Source organism: Myripristis murdjan, chromosome 3 (genome assembly GCF_902150065.1).
Source record: "Myripristis murdjan chromosome 3, fMyrMur1.1, whole genome shotgun sequence".
Taxonomy (NCBI): domain Eukaryota; kingdom Metazoa; phylum Chordata; class Actinopteri; order Holocentriformes; family Holocentridae; genus Myripristis; species Myripristis murdjan.
In genome coordinates, this window is record NC_043982.1 from 18,477,184 (window position 1) to 18,496,451 (window position 19,268).

General features: G+C 39.1%; 1 protein-coding gene across 2 annotated transcripts in view; it reads right to left on the bottom strand.

Annotated features, from left to right (window-relative positions):
• Positions 1 to 954: 954 nt before the first annotated feature.
• The window catches only part of LOC115357062 (aminopeptidase N-like), a 29,380-nt gene continuing 11,066 nt past the window's right edge, over positions 955 to 19,268 (bottom strand). For both annotated transcript variants that reach the window (XM_030048412.1, XM_030048411.1), the window contains 15 exons: positions 17,121 to 17,234; positions 13,027 to 13,170; positions 11,505 to 11,570; positions 10,242 to 10,307; positions 9,930 to 10,105; positions 9,532 to 9,608; positions 8,609 to 8,742; positions 7,475 to 7,530; positions 7,227 to 7,374; positions 6,658 to 6,749; positions 6,369 to 6,479; positions 4,606 to 4,773; positions 3,135 to 3,275; positions 2,182 to 2,263; positions 955 to 2,042 (listed from right to left, as the gene is read on the bottom strand). In XM_030048412.1, coding sequence (XP_029904272.1) covers positions 1,890 to 2,042; positions 2,182 to 2,263; positions 3,135 to 3,275; positions 4,606 to 4,773; positions 6,369 to 6,479; positions 6,658 to 6,749; positions 7,227 to 7,374; positions 7,475 to 7,530; positions 8,609 to 8,742; positions 9,532 to 9,608; positions 9,930 to 10,105; positions 10,242 to 10,307; positions 11,505 to 11,570; positions 13,027 to 13,170; positions 17,121 to 17,234 — 1,728 coding nt within the window. In that variant the 3' untranslated portion in view covers positions 955 to 1,889. The remainder of the gene's footprint in view (positions 2,043 to 2,181; positions 2,264 to 3,134; positions 3,276 to 4,605; positions 4,774 to 6,368; positions 6,480 to 6,657; positions 6,750 to 7,226; positions 7,375 to 7,474; positions 7,531 to 8,608; positions 8,743 to 9,531; positions 9,609 to 9,929; positions 10,106 to 10,241; positions 10,308 to 11,504; positions 11,571 to 13,026; positions 13,171 to 17,120; positions 17,235 to 19,268) is intronic.

Sequence of the window (19,268 nt, forward strand, 5' to 3'; positions counted from 1 at the left end):
ACCACTCAAACGCCTCAGCTGTGTTAGCACCCAATGTTAGCAGCTAATATAATTTATATACCACACTGGGCGTTAGCAGCTAAGCAGCTAATATAATTTATAAACCACACGAGAGCTGCGTTAGCTGCTAATATAATGTATATACCGTGCTTCATATTGCTTCATATAGACACAGGTGCGGTGTTAGCAGCCAATGTTAGTAGCGCTTAAAGTTAGCGACCGCTTTTAGCAAAATCAGACATTAGAGATCATTAAAGTTTAATCAAACATTTTCATCCTAAAAGCAGCAGGCTTAGCGAGGATGCTAACGCAGCCATAAGCCTGTGTCTAGTCACTGCCTTTACACGTCTTAAAGAACACACTTCTGTTTGGCTAATCATCTTATAGTTTTGTCCTCCAAAGACCTAGGTTTTGTGGAACCATAACTTAGTGAGAATAAAATCGCCATTTATTATCATTAGTTCAACAAAATTTAAAAGGTTTAAAATTCACTTACCAAGCCAGTTGAAAGATGAGAGGAGCCAGGTGAAAAATTAGGCAAATAAGGTCCTGGTCATGTGCTGCAATTGACTTCACTCTGCCACCTGGGCAGGTGTCAGAGTGTATGGCCAAACTGAAGTGGTTAGGATGTGGCCCATGTGTTTTGCCATATCACATTTGCCAGTTACAAATCACGTGTGGCCCAAAAGTAAAATCTATTATCTGGGCCAAGCGCTTCAATTACAGAACTGTCCCAGAGGAGAAATCCCCTCCATTTCTGAAGGTATGGCCAAACCAATGTGGTTATGATGTGGCCCTCATGTGTTTTGCCGGATCACATCTCAGCCAGAGGTACCAGCTAGATGCCACATGTGGCCCAAAAGTCAATGCTATCAGGGCTTGACACACAGTGCATCTCAAAGCAGACAAGTCTGATGATTAATAATAAAACAATAAACAAATTGGACCCAAATAAAAAATCAAATAGTACCATTTTATTCAAGCAGAATCCTTTTACAGTATCATAATCTGGTACTGCTGTGGGGCAAAATCACTCCCCTTGCAAAAATATCCAGTGTTAAGAATAATATCCTGACTTCACATGTGGAAGGAGTTACAGGAAATATTCATTTATCACATCTGTAGCAGCCATACACCTGCTATAGACAACACTGGGCATCTGCTGAGGAAAGACAAATATGCATTAAATGCACATTTGCATGTCCAGACACACATACACACACACGAGCACACATGTACACACGCGCGCACACAGACAATTTTGACATGACAGTTGAAAGTGACAACTGAATGTACATCATTTGCATGAAAGGTCAGTAATCAGTTACGATCCCATCGTGCTCAAACAGAGGTCAGTCGTTTGGAGACTGACTGCTAAGGCACACTGAAGCTGCTCTGGCGCATGGTGGATCAGTCCTTCATATTTCTGACAAACATTTATTGAATACATCGCTGTTAAGTACCACTGAATGATGTAAATATGAAGCAAGGTTTTTTCAACTGGAAAAGGGCAGGGTATAAACTAATGCTTCTCTGAAAGTATAATTGATTTTAGTTCGTATTGTTAGTGTTTTGGTTTATGATGATCGCTGACTAGAGGTCATAGTTAACCCTCCTTTTTACTTACTAGAGCAATGATGCTGGATATAACTGAAGTCTGCTGACCATCACATGTCTTATGCTGTACCTTTTCATTGAAGCTGAAGTCCCATGATTTATTTATTTGTGTATTTAGTTATTTTGTGATACTGTGTCCGTGGTTGATATGTCTCTGCACAAGTGTCACCAAGACAGAGAGCTGGACATGCACCTGCTGATTAAAGTCATTCTCGTTTATTACTGCTCCCTGACTGGACAATGCAGAGGAACAGTTTGGCTTGAATGTGTTCTCATGTGGACTCCTCAGTGAACCACTTGAGCACGTGGGCTTTGTTCTCTGTCACCCATTTGATGTTGGCTGTGGTCTTCTCTATTGCCTGCTCCAGGGGCAAGGTTGCTGAGCCAAAACCAACATGGACGTTGTCTTCTTTGAATTTCTTTAGCTGGAAAGAGAGAGACAAAAACAAAGGACAGACTAAACTTTGGTATTTGGCATCTTTCTTTTCTTCTAAATAAGCTCATGTGATTGCAGTGTGTGCTTCAGTGTGCTTCAGTGTGCTTGCGGCTCTGCAGGCTGCATACCTGCTGTAGCTCAAACTCTGTGGAGAATCTTCTTGTGATCCCACTGATAAGGTTAGAGAAGGAAAAGGATCCTTTTCCGTACCTGAAAGATAGACAAAGAAGGAGGCGATTCATTTTAAAGATATATTTTTTAAAATCATATGTGTATCTATCTGGCTATCTTTTTAATAGTAATAAAAAAATAATAATAATTTAACTAGCTTTTTCATTGGCTTTTATTTTTATTTCTTTTCCTACCATTTTTATATTATACTGTCATTTTGTAGTTAAAGGGAAATTGTAAAGGCTCTGTTTCTTGACCTCCAGTAGCTGCTTGTAATGATGATGACCTACAGTCCACTTAGATATGAAACATACCACTGCTCATTTCTTTGGAGAGTCTGCCTCTCTGGATAAAAAGCATCAGTTAAACTGTAATCTCTACAGACAGAGTCTGGTAGTACTCAACTCATCAAGAATAAAAAAGACAGGGCAAAGCATTAAAACTTCAAAATTTGGTGAAAGGAATTAATTTTGTTTTACATCAACTAAAATGAAAATGCTTCAACTATATAGCCCTCATCATCGTCATCCATTTTGGTGAAATATGGTCACTGTTGATTCATTCTTTAAGAATGCTGACTCTTTTCCCACTTCCACTTAATAACAATTACATTGTAACAACACTGGGCTGAAAAGGTGCTTGCATGCACAATAAATCTCCCCTGGATCAGTTAAGGAAAAACACCAGGCTGTGCAGTAGCCAAGCTTTATTTACTTAAAGACTTTTACTCAGAGATCGTTAACATTTTCTGCATTCACATTAGGTGGTGAGCTGTGGATATTATGCATTAAAAACTGGTCTCTCATGAATTCAACATTTTTTTTATTTTGTTTTATTTTGTTTTTTGGAGAGTGCTGTTTTTCCATACAATGTTCAACCTTCCTATTAGAAAATCAGGTTCAGGTCTTACTGTTGAAAAAGGTAGCTCCATTTAGCTCTGACAAAGTCCCAGGCCAGTGGCATTCCCACAACGTTCCCGGCAACGGACTGGATGGTCGAAATGACATCCTGCCTCCGGATCTTGGTTGGGTCCAGGGTGTACTCCAAATACCTGGGTCATTAATGGCATTTCCATATGGAAAGTTTATTTCAAAAATACAATTTTTATATAGAGCCATACTGAGAAAGAATCATTCAGTATCCTTAAAATCTAGTATACTCCTATAAAGGAGTATAAAGGAAAAGTATAAAGGAAAAGTATACTCCTATAAAGGAGTATACTTTCATTAAACTTGAAAGTTATCTATTGCCCTATAAAAAGTAGCTTTATTTGAGCTGTCAGTCATTTTGTGAGAACACTGCAGTTGTGGAATTTTTCAGATGGTGGACATTTCTGAAGAAAACTTTTCATTAAATGTTTTTACTCAAAGTGACTTAAATTCTTTTCAGTCAGTCCAGCCAGTGTCTTTGAAAGGTACTCTGAATCATAATAACTGCCTGTTTTAATTTAGACTGGAAATGACTCAATTTTCAAATGAAACCACTGGCCTGCAGGATGGAAGGAAATGTGTCACTGGCACATATCCAGTGAGAATGAATATACAACTCCCACATCTAGGTGCATCATACTGAATGGTACTGTGTAAGAGTTGGCCATGAAATGGCTGCAGTGAATCTGTAATGTACCTTGATAATGTGTAGGTATAGAGGATTGTTGTAGTTTAAGGACATACAGGTACAGAGAGGTGATATAGTTATATAATGTAGTTCAATAGCGTATCAGGATAGGGCAGCAGTTCTCAGCCAGAGGTCTGGGGACCCTCAGGGGTCCTTGAATGTGGTTCCATAGGGTCCCCAGAAAAATGGGGAATTTTTAATTCACTATTATTTCACTGACTAGAAGTTAGCCCAGTGAAAGAACGTATAAGACATATATGACTTCTCTGTTCATAGGTCTCACACTTTTCACTGTTAATCTGCCTATCTACAACATAGATTTTTATGGAATAACTAAATCATAGTGGATGAGGATCCCTGAGACTACATCTTACCAAATACTGGTCCATGACATGATGTACATCAGTTTGGGGGTCCTTGACACCAAAAACATTGAGAACCACTGGTACACAGAAGCATCTCACTCTGGCTGGCAGCCTGAATTTACCAGATGCTTAGGGCACCATGGGGTAAAGAAGTGCCATTGATGCAGTTCTCGCCAGGTATCGAAGGAAATTACTGAGAGCTGGTGTAATTCAGAACTGAAGAGGGATCAGGAGACAACTCTATCTTATCAGGACCAGTGCCTTGCCTAGCGAGCCTTAGGATACTCAGAGACATGCCCTGACCCAGGTGAGCAGATGACCAGCAAAAGACCAGGTCACTGTGTTGTATTGCCTTTAAGTCTAAAGAGGAAAATTCCTCCACATGGATGAAGTGCATACCTGTTCAGAAGCCAGGGAGCTTTTGCGCAGGCCATGGCTGACCTAAGACGGGAGGCTTCAGCTGCCACAGTGGCATTCTTGAACATTCTCCAGGCAAAGTCCCATTCCTCCACGCCGCCAGCAGCTATGACATTGCAGTACACCGTGCTCTTCAGGTTTGGATGGATCCTGGTCAACACCAAGTCAACATTCATCAGAAAATCACTAACAAACCCTCTCTCAATGGGTAGAGGGTCACTGCGCTAAAACTGAAAAAAGGATTACAGATTTTTTATTCCCACTGGCCCCATCCACGTATGTATGCAGTCATGGTGCTGGGAGGTGGTTTGAAGAAAAATGTCCACCAAATAGCATATCCTGCTCCTGTGGATTTTTAACTGTCTTGTTCATTTGAATTAATTTACACACCTCTTAGGCATTTCCTTTACAGTAAACATAATGATGCTTTCTAACAGGAATATGACAGTGACATATGGCCTGAAGTTGTGTGTTTCAGTTCAGTGGGTTTCAAGATGTTGGCAAAAGCAGCACTTCCATGAAACACCCGCATCCCTGGTGTGGCATTAATCTGAAACAGTACACTGTGAACAGCTGCATCAGCAAAGTTTCTGCTGCTGAATGTGATTCCTCAAACCTACCAGTTCATCATCACCCAGCCTTATCAAAATACTGTGAATGTAGGGTAAGGAGTGAAATAGCAGGGCAACTTCTTGCCCAGCAGGACTTTTTAACCACCCTTACTTTCTATTCATGAATCCTAACACAGTTGCGTCTCTATTGCTTGCTTCTGTTGTGATGTATTGTATCAAACAGCCAATCCTGTTACAGTGGGTTTCACTCTAAAATGTTATCAGCTATAAGTCTGGCCCTTGTTTGTTAAATCTGGTTACAGAATAAATGTTAATCTATTTAAGAAGACAGCTTAAGATCTTAGTAAATGACAGTAACAGCCCATAATAAATTATTACACTAATGCCAGCAATCGTTTTTGCAACATTCTCAAAATAGTGGCCATCTCAGTTAGGAATCATACCTGGCATCCTGTCCTGACCTGAGAACTTGTGTGTAAAACCTAATAGTCATTTTGACATAAAATAGCAGGGTAAACACAGCGGTTACTATGATGTTAGCGAGCTAGCATCCACCAACACTATGGCGGAAGTATGCACTAACACTCATACATGTTGAATATTCACCAACACACCCTCTTTATCCAATCAGTGTGAAAAGCAAATCAGTTCTTCCTTGCCCGGGAACCAGCCTTTCTGCAAACTTTCATGATGTTTCCTGAATACAATTGGAAGTTTTTAGGTGAGGCCACGCCCACTGCCACGTCCACTTTAGCCAATCAGTGTAAAAAATTAATCAGTTCTTCCTTTCCTCATGACAAAGTGTTAAACAAAGTTTTATGCACATCTGTTCATAACATTCAGAGATATCCTGCTAACAAACAAAGAAACAGATGGAGTGAAAAAAATATCCCCTGTTCAACTCTGCTGAGGGAGGTAACGAGCATAAATAAGACTATAAGCATGTTGATACTGACCAATACCAATTATCAAGACCAATACCATTATCAATAATGGCACTGATATTCAAAATCCTGCTTTTACCCACCTCTATTACCAAGTGAAACAGGTATGGCTTTGTGAAGCTCTGAGTTTTGTCCTTGGCTTACAGAATGTAAGCCAAGGACAAGGACATGAGATTACCAGCTAAATGCTGCAGATGTTCAGTATTCGGTTAATCTGCGTTATCCTTACGGGTTGTGGCCTGGGTTTTCCATCCACTGTCTGAACCAGCCTTTGGTGAGCTCCCTGCAGCCCTCCACACCCATACTGCAGGCCCCCCAAACAGCATTGATCACATTATATCTGAGAGGGGAGATACAGGAAAGAATATGGAAATGTTGGGCATCCATGACAGATGTGGCAACGGTAAAAGCAGATCAAGTTTGCACTGATTAAATTACTGTATGTTTCAAAGAGACTTAAAGTAGCAAGACACCTGCTTTTCCATAATAACTACATTTTCCAGTGTAAAAATTCTTACTGGTCGTTGTGTCTCGCCGGTACCTTAGTCCAATTGGCTGTTAGTATCCTAAAGTGTTCAAAAAGAGGTCGGATTTGTTTCTTGAGGTATGCCTAAAAAATAAAAACAGCAGCATAGTTAAATGTAGGTCCTCTATAAAGTTAAGTCTTCAGTTCTTATCTTGCTGATGTTAAAGTCCCCCTCCATTCTTTTATTGAGCCCCTAAAATCCCCTCAAGATGATCTCTGTTCATCAGTAGTACATTGAGTGGAGGAGTACTTTAAGTATTTAGTGACCTGTCAGCCATACACTGTGGCATCGCTATTTCTTATGTACTGTTTTAATGTTACCATGTTTGTTTTTCTGTACAGTTTTTGTGAAGCTGATTATATAACAGCATATTACTGTTAACATTATAAGTAGTATTTGTAATAGTAGTATAAGTAGGGATGGTGATATTATTAGTAATATTCACTGTAATATTGAAAGAATATTAGTATCAGTATCAGCATCAGAATCAGTATTAGTATTAGAAATGGTTTTAGCATTCCTGCCATTATCAGTATTACTTTCAGCAGCACAGTACAAACCTGTAAAGCGCCATACACCTCTGTGCGGTCAAACATGAGTATGTAGTAGTTGAAGTTTTTCAGTGCTGACTCCCAAGGGATGTAGTCTGTCTCGTTGAACAGGTACTTTGTGGTTCTCAGGGCCATTGTGGTATTAATCACTTTGGCTCTACAGAGAAGAGCAAATCACACTGTCACTGCCAAGTTGATTTCTTAGTTAATATTAGTAGTGGTAGAGTTCACAGCAGTGCATGAGAAAATGTTATCACCTGGCCAAGTTGAAGGCATCATCCATTATTTGTGCTCTGTTGATGACTGGTATAGCCTGGTGGAGATGAGAAGCAGACACATGATTTTTTTTCCTTTTTTTTTTTTTTTTTTTTTTGTATTTACAGTACAAACCAGTATAAAAAGAACAAAGCTAGATGACTTGCTAGGAAAGGAAAGGTTGACTGACCACTGTGATTTCTTCCAGCAACACCCTGCTTCACATTCACACAGCTCCATGCACTCACACTGAGAGCCTCTCAGTACAACCACTGCGACCACTGACGAGCTGTGGCAGTGGCAAAGCGATTTGCTCAAGGCCATGGCAACAATAGTTCGACCATTTTTGCAGAAGACAGTGAGACCAAACACTACCTGACCAGGTTTCAAACCACACACACACACACACACACACACAGAGCCTAACCCATCTGCTGGCTTTGCATGCTATATATAGCTCACTAACACATGCAAACACAGCAGGTGCTGAGTCAACAACTAAAGTCAACTCAACTCAAGTGCAAAAATGCTGGTGTAAGCCAAGTTCAATCTTATCTGGAGTAATTTTAAAATTAGAGTAAAGAAACAAAGTCGGTAATACCAGCCTCTCTAACACAGCTAGTGAAAGCTCTGACATTATAAAAAGGCAGGATAGTAAAAAGTACACTAGGAAAATAATGACATAAAGTTCATCTGCACGTGGAGGTAGTATGTGTATTTTTCTGCAAATCCTGATAATATTCATTCATTCACAGTGAAACCTGCATGGCCACAGGAGTAAGATCTGATAACTGTATTTACAACCTTTTAATGGTGTTTAAGACTTTGAAACCATGAGATTGTTCAACACGTTTTCTCTGACTTTTAAGGACCCACAGGTTATCTGATGATCCATTTAATGTTCTTGGATTTCTTGGATATATTGTAACGACCTCTGCAAGCACCTCTGGTTGACCTCTGGTCTTCCACTTCCACTCACTGTCTGTGTTTTCTGTATTTGTGTCCACATGCATGATTGTGCACATCTGTGTGTGTGTGTGTGTGTGTGTGTGTGTGCTCTTTGACATACACTGTATACTATGATTAAAAACATTATTATGAAGGACATCAGTGTGAACAGGTGAGTAACTCCCCACCTGGTGGTTGGTGTTGAGCAAGTTGAGGACACGCTCCCAGTTGTCAGGGTCATAGTTCACCCTGAAGTATCCTGAAACATTGGTGTTTGCTAGCACCCAGTCCTCTCCTGATGCTCTCATTGGATTGTGGACATCTAATAAAAATAGAGAGCAAGAACACAGAGCTCTAACAAACTCAGTTGCCACTTGAGTCAATGGCCTCCATCAACTCCATCAGCCTCTCTGAGGTTTTTGAAAACTCAGTGAAAACACATGTAATCCTGAGCTTAGAAATGTCTGATCATTTTTGAACTTTGCATTTGAAGTACCCCTAAAGGGACTGATGCCCATTATCTCAGAACTGTGCCCAAGAGTTCAGCAGAGGACCGGGAGGACCAGATGTTGACAAGTACCTTCCCTTATAATCCTCTAGTTCTTAAGCAAGACTCTGAATCCCTACCAGCTCCAGAATGCTGTTCTGCAGCTAACCATGCCCTCTGACCTCTCTGTGAAGGGGGCAAAGGAAAAGAAGATTTCTTTACAGGGAGCAAACGAGTAGCATTTTATAATCAGTACTAAAACTGTTTATTGATTGGTTGGCAATATTTGTCAGGTTTGTGCAGTTGTTTATGTAATTACAGATAGATGACCTTTCCGGTAAAGTCACTGGTTCACATCCCTGGAATTTTCTTCTCTTGATCAGCAACTAACTCCAAGGTTCTCCAACTTTTAACCTACTCTAAACCTTCGACTGTTCCAGTAGCTATAACACTGCCAACAGAAAGTTGTGGGCGCACTGGGCAGCTCCCAGTGTTTGAATGTCTAGAACTGTGTCAATGGAAAAGCAGGGAAGTGGCTGAACCTCCCCTTTTTCAACCTTCCATGGATAAATAACTATTAAGAGCCATTTCTTCTCTAATGAGCAGGTATTAGCCATGATGGACCTGTGTTGCGAAGAAGCCAGTACTGTTCCTGCTCCACTCCTCTCTTCATCCATTTAATTGGCACAAACCACGTGTAACTGGACAAAGACACAGAAGAAGACAGATGAATAAAGGCAAGTGGTGATGTAAGCATATGTTTACAGCTACTCAGCTTTCATTCCAAAACATTACATATCCATTTTGGCAAGGCCGTGCTTCATTCAGTACTTTGAACCCAACCAGGGATTTGAAAATGACTTTTCATGCCAGCTATCCCTTTCTTAAGGAGGGAATCTGTTTTTTTTTTTGTTTGTTTTGTTTTGTTTTTTTAACAAAACAAAGGATATTTTATTTTGGAAAGAATCTCCTCATATATCCTGTACATAGAAGTTACAGGATAAGGTAAAACTGATTCCTACTTGAACTGAGAGGGCCTGTCCACTACAGATTCTGGGTCCAGTAGGAAATGCTTCTGGGTGATAATTCCTGTCCGGGTGTCGATGGTGACTATTGGGAACCCCATCTGAAGAGTCCAACGGCTCATGATGTCATGGACAGTGTGAGGAAGAGCCAAACCTGGTGTGTTTGCTACTGCCTGACAACAAACAGCAGATATGAAGATACATACTCATACACCCACTTCAGGAGATTGAAAATGCATTTATATGTTTAAGATAATGAACAGAGTCACTGTTAAAAGTTTTGTTGAGGAGGTTTGGCATTAAACTGACCTGCTGGAGATGGTCCCATAGATCTGTATGCACTGTGTTGCTGAAGGCAAACGTATTCAGGTACGACTGAGGAGAGGATGATGTGAGAAACACCGGCCAGCCATCAGTATCTGCCTTAACATTACTGACAGTGCCAAGTGACATGCACTTAAAGCCTTTTAAGATTTTCATGTAAAAATACACCATATTATCACCAAGTCACAAAGACAGCTTCCAACAGAGAAGAATATGGTGATTGGAAATCTTCACTGTGCACAGGAAATAAGGAATTCCAAGAGGCAAAAGACAACAGTTTTTCCTAAACAGCAATGAGCAATTGCTTAATTCAGAGAAAGCTTAACTCCTGCTGCAAAACAGATTTTTTTTTCACCACCTCCAACTCCGCCAGCTGCTAAGAAGACAAACAACATATGTATGCATGTGAATATGTACATCTTACATATTCGCAGCTGTAAACTTCCAATAAAGTCACCAGAGTGACATGGGGAGACACCAGGCCATGCAATATTTATCAATAATTACCAATATTATGGCATGGCCTGTGATGAATGCTGCACACATTTTTCTCCTGCAAAAATACACCATATAAAGCAAACACAGCTCATACGTATGTAGTTGGGCTCTGTTGTATTCAAGTAAAGTCATGAGTCACAAATTTGCTTTGGCCAGCAAAATGTGTCATCACAATGAACAGAGGAATTTCAGTCAACCACCTGTATAAACAAGAGATGACTAATTTTGCAAGGAATTTGATGCCTCTGTGGCATAACCAGATGCTGACAGGCAGTCTGCAAACTGGAAAAGACAAATGACAAAGTTCACTCCAGGGCCTGCTCCAATTCAAATCACCATAGTGATTTGGATCTTTGCAGAACTGAAAGCCATTGCAATGATGACTTTGTTTGAAGTCTCCGGGCACCATTACCCTTGCTGTACTTGAAGCCATCACAGTGCAAAGTGCAGTTTTAAGCATTATTTTTCCTGTATTTTATTTAGGGTGCAGGGTTTAGATGCATTTAATACACCCACATGTACACACACACACACACACACACACACACACACACACACACACACACACAAAGGTAGGCAAGCAGAAAACAGATCAAACTGACCATCAGATTGACTAGCATTTTTGGTTATACCCACATACACACACCATCACCACTGCAAGTGCACACGCAGCTCACATGACAGTCGTAGCATAGTAATAGTTTAGTTTAATAGTTTGATGATGTCTCACCAAAGAGTACTACTACTCACACTGAGTCCTCTGGCAAACACAGGTTCAGTCAGAAAGTCTGACAGCATCCTCAGAACTGCCGCCCCCTGGGAAGAGCACAATCACAGTAACCCAAACAAGAAACTCATTAATTTGAACTTCTCATCAGAAAAAAAATCTTGCATTCAATCAAAGGCAGATATTAAATCAAGTTCATAGTCTGTTGATACAATATGCTTTGAATATAAATGAAAGCATGTTGTATTGCAAGCGTTCCCACAAAAACTGTGTATCAAAAGATGACTTATCTATGATGAAAATCATATGTGTGTAATTTATTTGCATGAGTTTAATCTTGTATATTATAGCCTTTTGGCATCTTCCAATATCTGATTAAGTAAAATAGGCTGAAAATGTAAAATAGAAAGCAGAACTTGGTTTCAAAGAACACTAATGTCATGAAGAGGCAGTACTTTGGTTTTCAGGCTCACAGGGCATCATTTGAGAAACACACTAAAATGGGATTGATCAATCAATAAATCAGGCAAGCAAGCATAAGCAAAGAGGCGATAAAAACAAAAGGATACAGAAAAAAAAATAAATACAATCTGATAACAGAACCACTCCTTCGGTGAGAGTCTTTAAGACTCCTCTTAAAAGCATTGACTGATGCATGTGCATTCCTCAGATCTTCTGGCAAGGCCATAGGCATTAAATGCTGCCTCCCAGGTCTTGGATCTTGTCCTTGGAACAACTAGAGGGCCACAGCGACCTACTGGGCACATATCTTGAAAGTATGTTGAGGAGTATTGGGGAGCCGAGGCCATTTAGATTTTTACACTCTAATAAAAGAATCTTAAAATCCACTTTAAAATGTACGTACAGCTAGTGAAGACATTTTTGGACAGGGGTAATGTGTGCTCTTGTATTGGTCTCTGCAGCTGTGTTCTGTACTAGTTGTAAACTGTCTGTTGCACTCTTGGATAGACCAGATAGATCATAAGCATTGCAATTATGAAGATGATTTTCAATTAAAGTACGCATAGTTTCTCTTCTTCCTTGGTGGGCTATAGAGGGTTGTGGGACATCCACAAGTTGATATGTTCAGTACATTCAAATGGTGTATCAACAGGGCAAAAATCATCTGATAAGACAAAAATATACAACTGGTTGTCGTCAGCATACAATGGAAGGCAAGGCCAAGTTCCCTGGTTGTGACACTTAATTAGATGAAGTAAATCGTAATGGTTGTATTATTATTATTATTATTATTATTATTATTATTTCTTAAAGTAAATTAAGAGTTTTATAGCAAAATGTATTATTTGGGGAGGAAAAAGTACTGTCTTTGTCATTGCATACTGCTCGGATTCAGTCAGTGGAAGTGTAAACTGTGAGAAATAGCACTGAACATATCTCTATAAAAAACCTTATATAATATTCTACAAAAGACCAAGTATAAATTCCAATCAAAGGATCAGTCTTTAAGGCTGCAAGAGATTGCGCTAAACATCTCTGTATGAAATCCTATATAACATTTTTCATAAACTCAGTAGATCAGACCTTGCTGTAGGAGATGGTGTTGAACATCTCGCTGATCTGAGCAGGATCATTAACCTCCTCTTCTTGACGGGACAGTGGATGGGAGGAGGCCAGGGCATCCACGGCAAACACTTTGTGGACCTCGTAGAGAATAATCTGCTCTTTCTATTGCCAAGCAGAGAGATGATTAGAACAGGCATTAGCATGACTATTTTTCAGTACAGATTATTGGTTGTAGATATAGATAGATAGATAGATAGATAGATAGATAGATAGATAGATAGATACTTTATTCATCCCGCAGGAAATTCGTCGTTTTTCAGCAGTATCCACAGATTACAGATTAAATAAATCAACAAAAAAAAGATAAAAAAAATAAAGAATAAGATCTAAGTACAACAGAATAAGATCTGAGTACAACCCAGTGTGCAAGAAGCAATGTGCAACAAAAAAAACAGAAAAAACCGTGTGCATGGGTGTATAAAATGTGCATAAAGGTAGGTCAATGTGCAAATTTAGAAGAAATATACAGTATACACATGATAAATAGCAGTAAGCTATTTATATAGTATATATAGTATATATACGCACATCACATACTGTAGGGTGCTGAGCTCCGTGGAATGTATCAAAAAAGATGAAAAAAAGCCCGCACACTCACATTTTGCTACAAAAAATGTTTTAATTAAATAACGTTTTAAGCATAGATCAATGAACTATTTACTGTCGAACCGTTCGGTATGAATGATTCACATGACTTGACTTGTTTTCTTTAAGAGATAAATTGGTGGGATATATTCTACTTTTGTCATATTTTGTGCTACATGAGAGATGTGTATTGTATTTCTAAATATGAGGTCTCTAGCTTATATAGTGCTTCCTAGTACTCTCTCATATTTCTATTGCCTAATATATCATTGATGCTTTCTATGTAAATATTTTTTGTAGGTTGTGTAACTTTACAATTTGGTTAATATTTTTCTGCTTCTTGCTTGTTGTTCCAGCACAGTGTATTAGACCCCTACGTTACACTGATGTGTTTCTTTGCCTGAGTCGGGCTCTAACAGTGAAATTGGTCAGGTGACCCACAAGCATTTAAAAAACACACCGGGAAATGATCAGGCCAGATTTGAGGTGAACCTGAAGACGCTGAGGCGAAACGCGTTGTTCCCTCTAAATAAAGTGTTAAAGTAAAGTTTGAGTCAGTGTGCGGAGGATCTGTTTGTATGAGTTTATCGCTAGTTCCTGCTGCCTTCCAGCACCTGACGACCTGTGGCTGTGCGAGGAGTTTGCACTGATAACGTTTTAAGCATGTCCGCTCTTCATCGGGTCATTTTTTATTGATGTGTTTCACCCGTGTATATTATAAACGCCCCCTGGTGATGTCATCAAACATGGGATCACTCACAAAAACAGTTTTACAATAGTTTACTTCAATATATAACATCAAGAAGACATAACAATAAACAGTAGATTAAAAATCAATCTGTCAATTCAGGTAAATGACTAATCATCCAGGCTAGAGAAAGTGATTAATGGGAAAGTCCTCATTCATGCCTTTGGGAGACATTGTGCCCAAAGTAAATATCCAAAAGGATTCTCATTGTAACAACAGTCTATTTATGTCCCCTCCTCGTGTCGGATATTTATCATGTTCAATTCCTTGGTTTGTGAGGGATTCCCACGTGTTCCAGGTGGGAATTACAGATGTGCAAGCTGTGCACAATGTAATTTCACCACCATGAGCCACACTTTTACGCATCCCCTCACGGGGAAGCGGTTTGATATTAGAAGTATTATTACGTGCACTACCACTAATGTAATATATTTACTTAAATGTCCATGTGGTTTAGAATATGTGGGTAAAACAAATCGAGCATTAAAAACATGCATCGCCGAGCATAGATGCAGCATACGAAATCAGGACCCTAAGAGTCCAGTAGCTATGCATTTTTTGCAGGCGAAACACAGCATGGCATCCCTCACATACCAAGGAATCAAACATGTTAAATGTCCAACACGAGGAAGGGACATAAATAGACTGTTGTTACAACAAGAATCCTTTTGGATATTTACTTTGGGCACAACGTCTCCCAAAGGCATGAATGAGGACTTTCCCATTAATCACCTTCTCTAGCCTGGATGGTCATTTACCTGAATTGACAGACTGATTTTTAATCTATTCTTTATTGTTATGTCTTCTTGATGTTATATATTGATGTAAACTATTGTAAAACTCTTTTTGTGAGTGATCCCATGTTTGATGATGTCACCGGGGGGCGTTTATATATACACGGGTGAAACACATCAGTAAAAAAATGACCCAATGAAGAGCGGACACGCTCAAAACGTTGTTTAATTAAAACATTTTTTGTAGCAAAATGTGAGTGTGCGGGCTTTTTTCATCTTTTCAGTACAGATTATTGCCACACTGTGCTCTCTAGAGGAGCATCTAAACACCTGTTGGAGACAATATGATTAGGAATGTCTACTCTTCCTTTAAAGAGATATTAAGTACAATTTTTACTTCCCCGATAGCATAAAATAACCATAAAATATCTGCAGGAGGTTGGTAAGATTGTTGGTCAGTGGCTTAATAATTACCTCTTCAGGTGCTGAGATTTCTGGGTTTCATAACTCACTTTGCGGTCTATAGTTTGTTTTGGAACAAAAACTTCATATCCACTGGAATTTCCAATATCTTCCTCCTTCCTCTCTCATATACTAAATTGTAGTCATGAGACTAAATATTGAAACATACCACTGATTCTTGGGAATTTGGATAAAACAGGTTTTAATTTTGGGAAAAAAATTGCGTTAAATTACAAAATCTGAAGGTATATCATTATAGGCCAAGGTCTTGGCTGTTCAGCAATGTACTGGTGCAACCTCCTCATTTTGCATTTTTTTCATAAAATAGGTTTTTCCAGTTATTAGGCTACTTTGTTTTTGTCAACACCATCACCGTAATGTTTTTTTTTTATTTGAAAAACATATTTTTGTATTAAAGAGACTATTACTTTAATAACTCAACAGCACCAAGAAACATATTATAAGCATATTCATTTAAAACCAATATAACTGCCTCTGACGGTGGTGACACTAATCTGACGGTGGTGACAGTGGCCTCATTACAACATACATTTCCAAAATATATGCCACTCAAGTCAATGGCTTCTTGCTTAACAACTTTATTTAACTATTTGGTATAAAAAATAAGAATCCTGAGCACTGTTATAAGCATTTTTCAGACTTCAGTCATCACCGTCAGACAAAAAACCTGACGGTGGTGACGTCTGACGGTGGTGACAAAAACCTGCTCTTTCACATGATAAGCATGAGTTGTTCACATTAGCCATCTTGTTTTCGCCCTGTTGCTACCTACATCAGACCTCTTCTTAAAAAGTATACATTTATTCCATAATCTAATTTAATATTTTTTATACAGAAGTGACAGTGTTGACAATTCATGGTTGTGACAGTAGCAGTGTCCAAAAATATGAAGAGATTTAAGAGAAAACAGAAAACTTACAAGAGCCTGAGCGGTCTTGAAGCATGCAGTAGAGCTGAAGGTTTGAAAAGGGGTCCTCAGGAATGTAATTGACCTTGTAGTTTTTTTTATTATTATTTTTTAAAATATATATCTGACGGTGGTGACGAATATCTGGGACACATTTTGAGTAACCACAAAATAATAGCAAATATTGTTCAAAACCCATCATTTGTAGTTTTTAATAAATATTATGATGTACTCTTTCATGTGGTAAAGATATTATTCAATGAAATTATTACTTTTTGTTGTTTTAATCAAGTTGAAATGATTATCTCCTATCCGAGGACAACTGGTTTTGTAGGCCATGAGCCAACATATAATCATTAAATTAATACAAATTAAAAATAAACCTATAAAAGAACCTTACAAATGTGCAAAGGACCCCCTGATTATGCCCTTGATTCTTTTTATTCATTAAAATGTTGTAAATTTCCAGCAGAAATAGCATTTTTCTTAGTGGGACGTGATTTATCCAAATTCTCAAGAATCAGTGATACATTTTTAATTAGGCGTGAGTAGACTCACTGTTGAAGTCTTTTTAAGTCACATGCATCATTCTTACAATGTTCCAGGAGGGCTCAGCGTGGTCAGCTCCAAGGTACTCCACGTAGGAGGCAAAGCCTTCATTTAACCACAAGTCATTCCACCATCTCAGAGTCACCAGGTTCCCAAACCACTGCAGAATAAGAGACAGATAAGAAAACACACCTTGAGACAGGTAGGAAAACATACCAGCGACAGGTAAGAAAACCAACAAAGAGACTGGAAAGTCTTAAGTTCCAGTTATTCTCAGTGTATTCTCCAGGAGTTACGGTTTCCACGAAAGCACTTCCAGACAGGAAGTAAAAGTTTTTGGCCAACATTTGCACTAAAGTTTCATTCCAAGAAATAACAGCTGGATCACAATAGGCTTAAAATGTGCCAGACCACTACATTTTACAAGATTTAAGATGTCAGCCTTTAAATATACCTACCAGGGATCAGGGTTAATTTGTCCCCAGACAATGATCATGTCATCCATGTCATCCATTTAGCATTGTTCTCTATTAATGGAGAGGCTATAGTGCAAAAGATGAATTCAGACTCCAGACTATGGCTGAATTTACTATATAGCAGTGCTGTTTTTAACCAGCAACAGCCAAACTGAGAAGGAGACTAAGGCTGAGTCTTCATATAGCCACATCTCCATCTCAAACAACAGACAACTGCAGAATTTTAAACCCAGACCTCTAAAGCATGGAATAATTTATATGAATAACAGACATGTAAAAATAAAATCAGCAACTAAATATAACAATAAGCCCAAATAAGGGATTCAAGATCCCATCTTCTTTCAGTCGGAACTAAAAATGTATACTTTTTCTCTCAGATGATCCTCTATTAAGAATTTCTTCATTTGTTGAGTCAAACTCTAATGGGTTTTGGAGCTGCATGGAATAAGTAATCAAATCACTAGCTATGGTTAGCTAAGCATTCCAACATTTCATGGTTTTGTGAAGCAAGGATAACCCTAACCCCACAGACTATAAAGATAATTAATAATTCTGCCCCATAGCAAACAGTTTTTAAAAAATCAATAACATGTTAACAGGTGCAGCTGTGTAACCTAGAACAGAGGAACTGGCAAACGTGATTTAAAAGATCCATTTATTACTGCCATATGCATAAAAAAAATCCAGGTGTAATTCAAAAGCCTCAACAATGTTGTTTCTCCTGCTGTTAAACACCACCCAGAACCTTTGCAGGTAGATTGAATCCTTGTATTACTCACTGAATAATGAATAATGAAGAAGGATAACAACAAGATCCTGCCTTTTTCTGTGGTCAACCTGGCCTCCTGACCTTTAAAATGCAATGTTCACCACTAGGCCAGGAGTTAATGGTGAGCGCAATCCCCCAGAAGAATCTTCCTGCTTTCTGGACAATGCTCTGGTGAGAGACTTTTCTCCGCCTTGTCTGGAGAGACCATACAAACCTGGAGAAAATTTGCACCGCTAAATATTTCAACTTTCAACAAGTCCTTTTGGTTATGAACTTCACTGTGTCATTTCACCCACGATCTAAGAATACAGCAGCTGACGATCCCACCAGATTGCCAGTCCTAACTCCTCTAAAGCCCCTGATACTTTTCCTCCTGCTCAGGTCTCTGTTGTTGCACTGCCCTGTGCAACACCGAGATGAAAATCCAGAGCTGAAGCCAGCAACCTGACCCAGATAACGGATTGTTGTCGGTCTTCAGCTCCTAGCTACCATTTGGGACATCAGACCTGACTCTTCAGCTGAGATCTTCCATTGTGGCTGGAGTCTCATAAGTTAGTTCTTCAGTTCATCCATCCTTTTACCATCTTCAAGATCATCAGCCCTTCCGCTATCTGACTGCTGTCCATCATACATACCATATATCCCAAATCAAGCCTGTGGTCCAGATAGCTCTGTAAGTCAGTTTCTTTTCTCTGCCTGCTGATTTGGTTAGGGTTAGGGTTAGGGTTACCTTTACCTGTTGAACTGATCTGCCATGTTTGAACTCCTGCATGGCTTGTACTTGTTTTCTTCCTGCAAACTTCAGTAAAGGCTATTAACACATTCATGTCTGTGCCTATTTTTTTTAATGTGATTCATACCCGTGTACCTAACAAGAAGTGTCAGTAATAATGTTGAAATCGCTGTGGAGGACACACATTATATATGTATCCTTTTTTGTTTTTCTCCA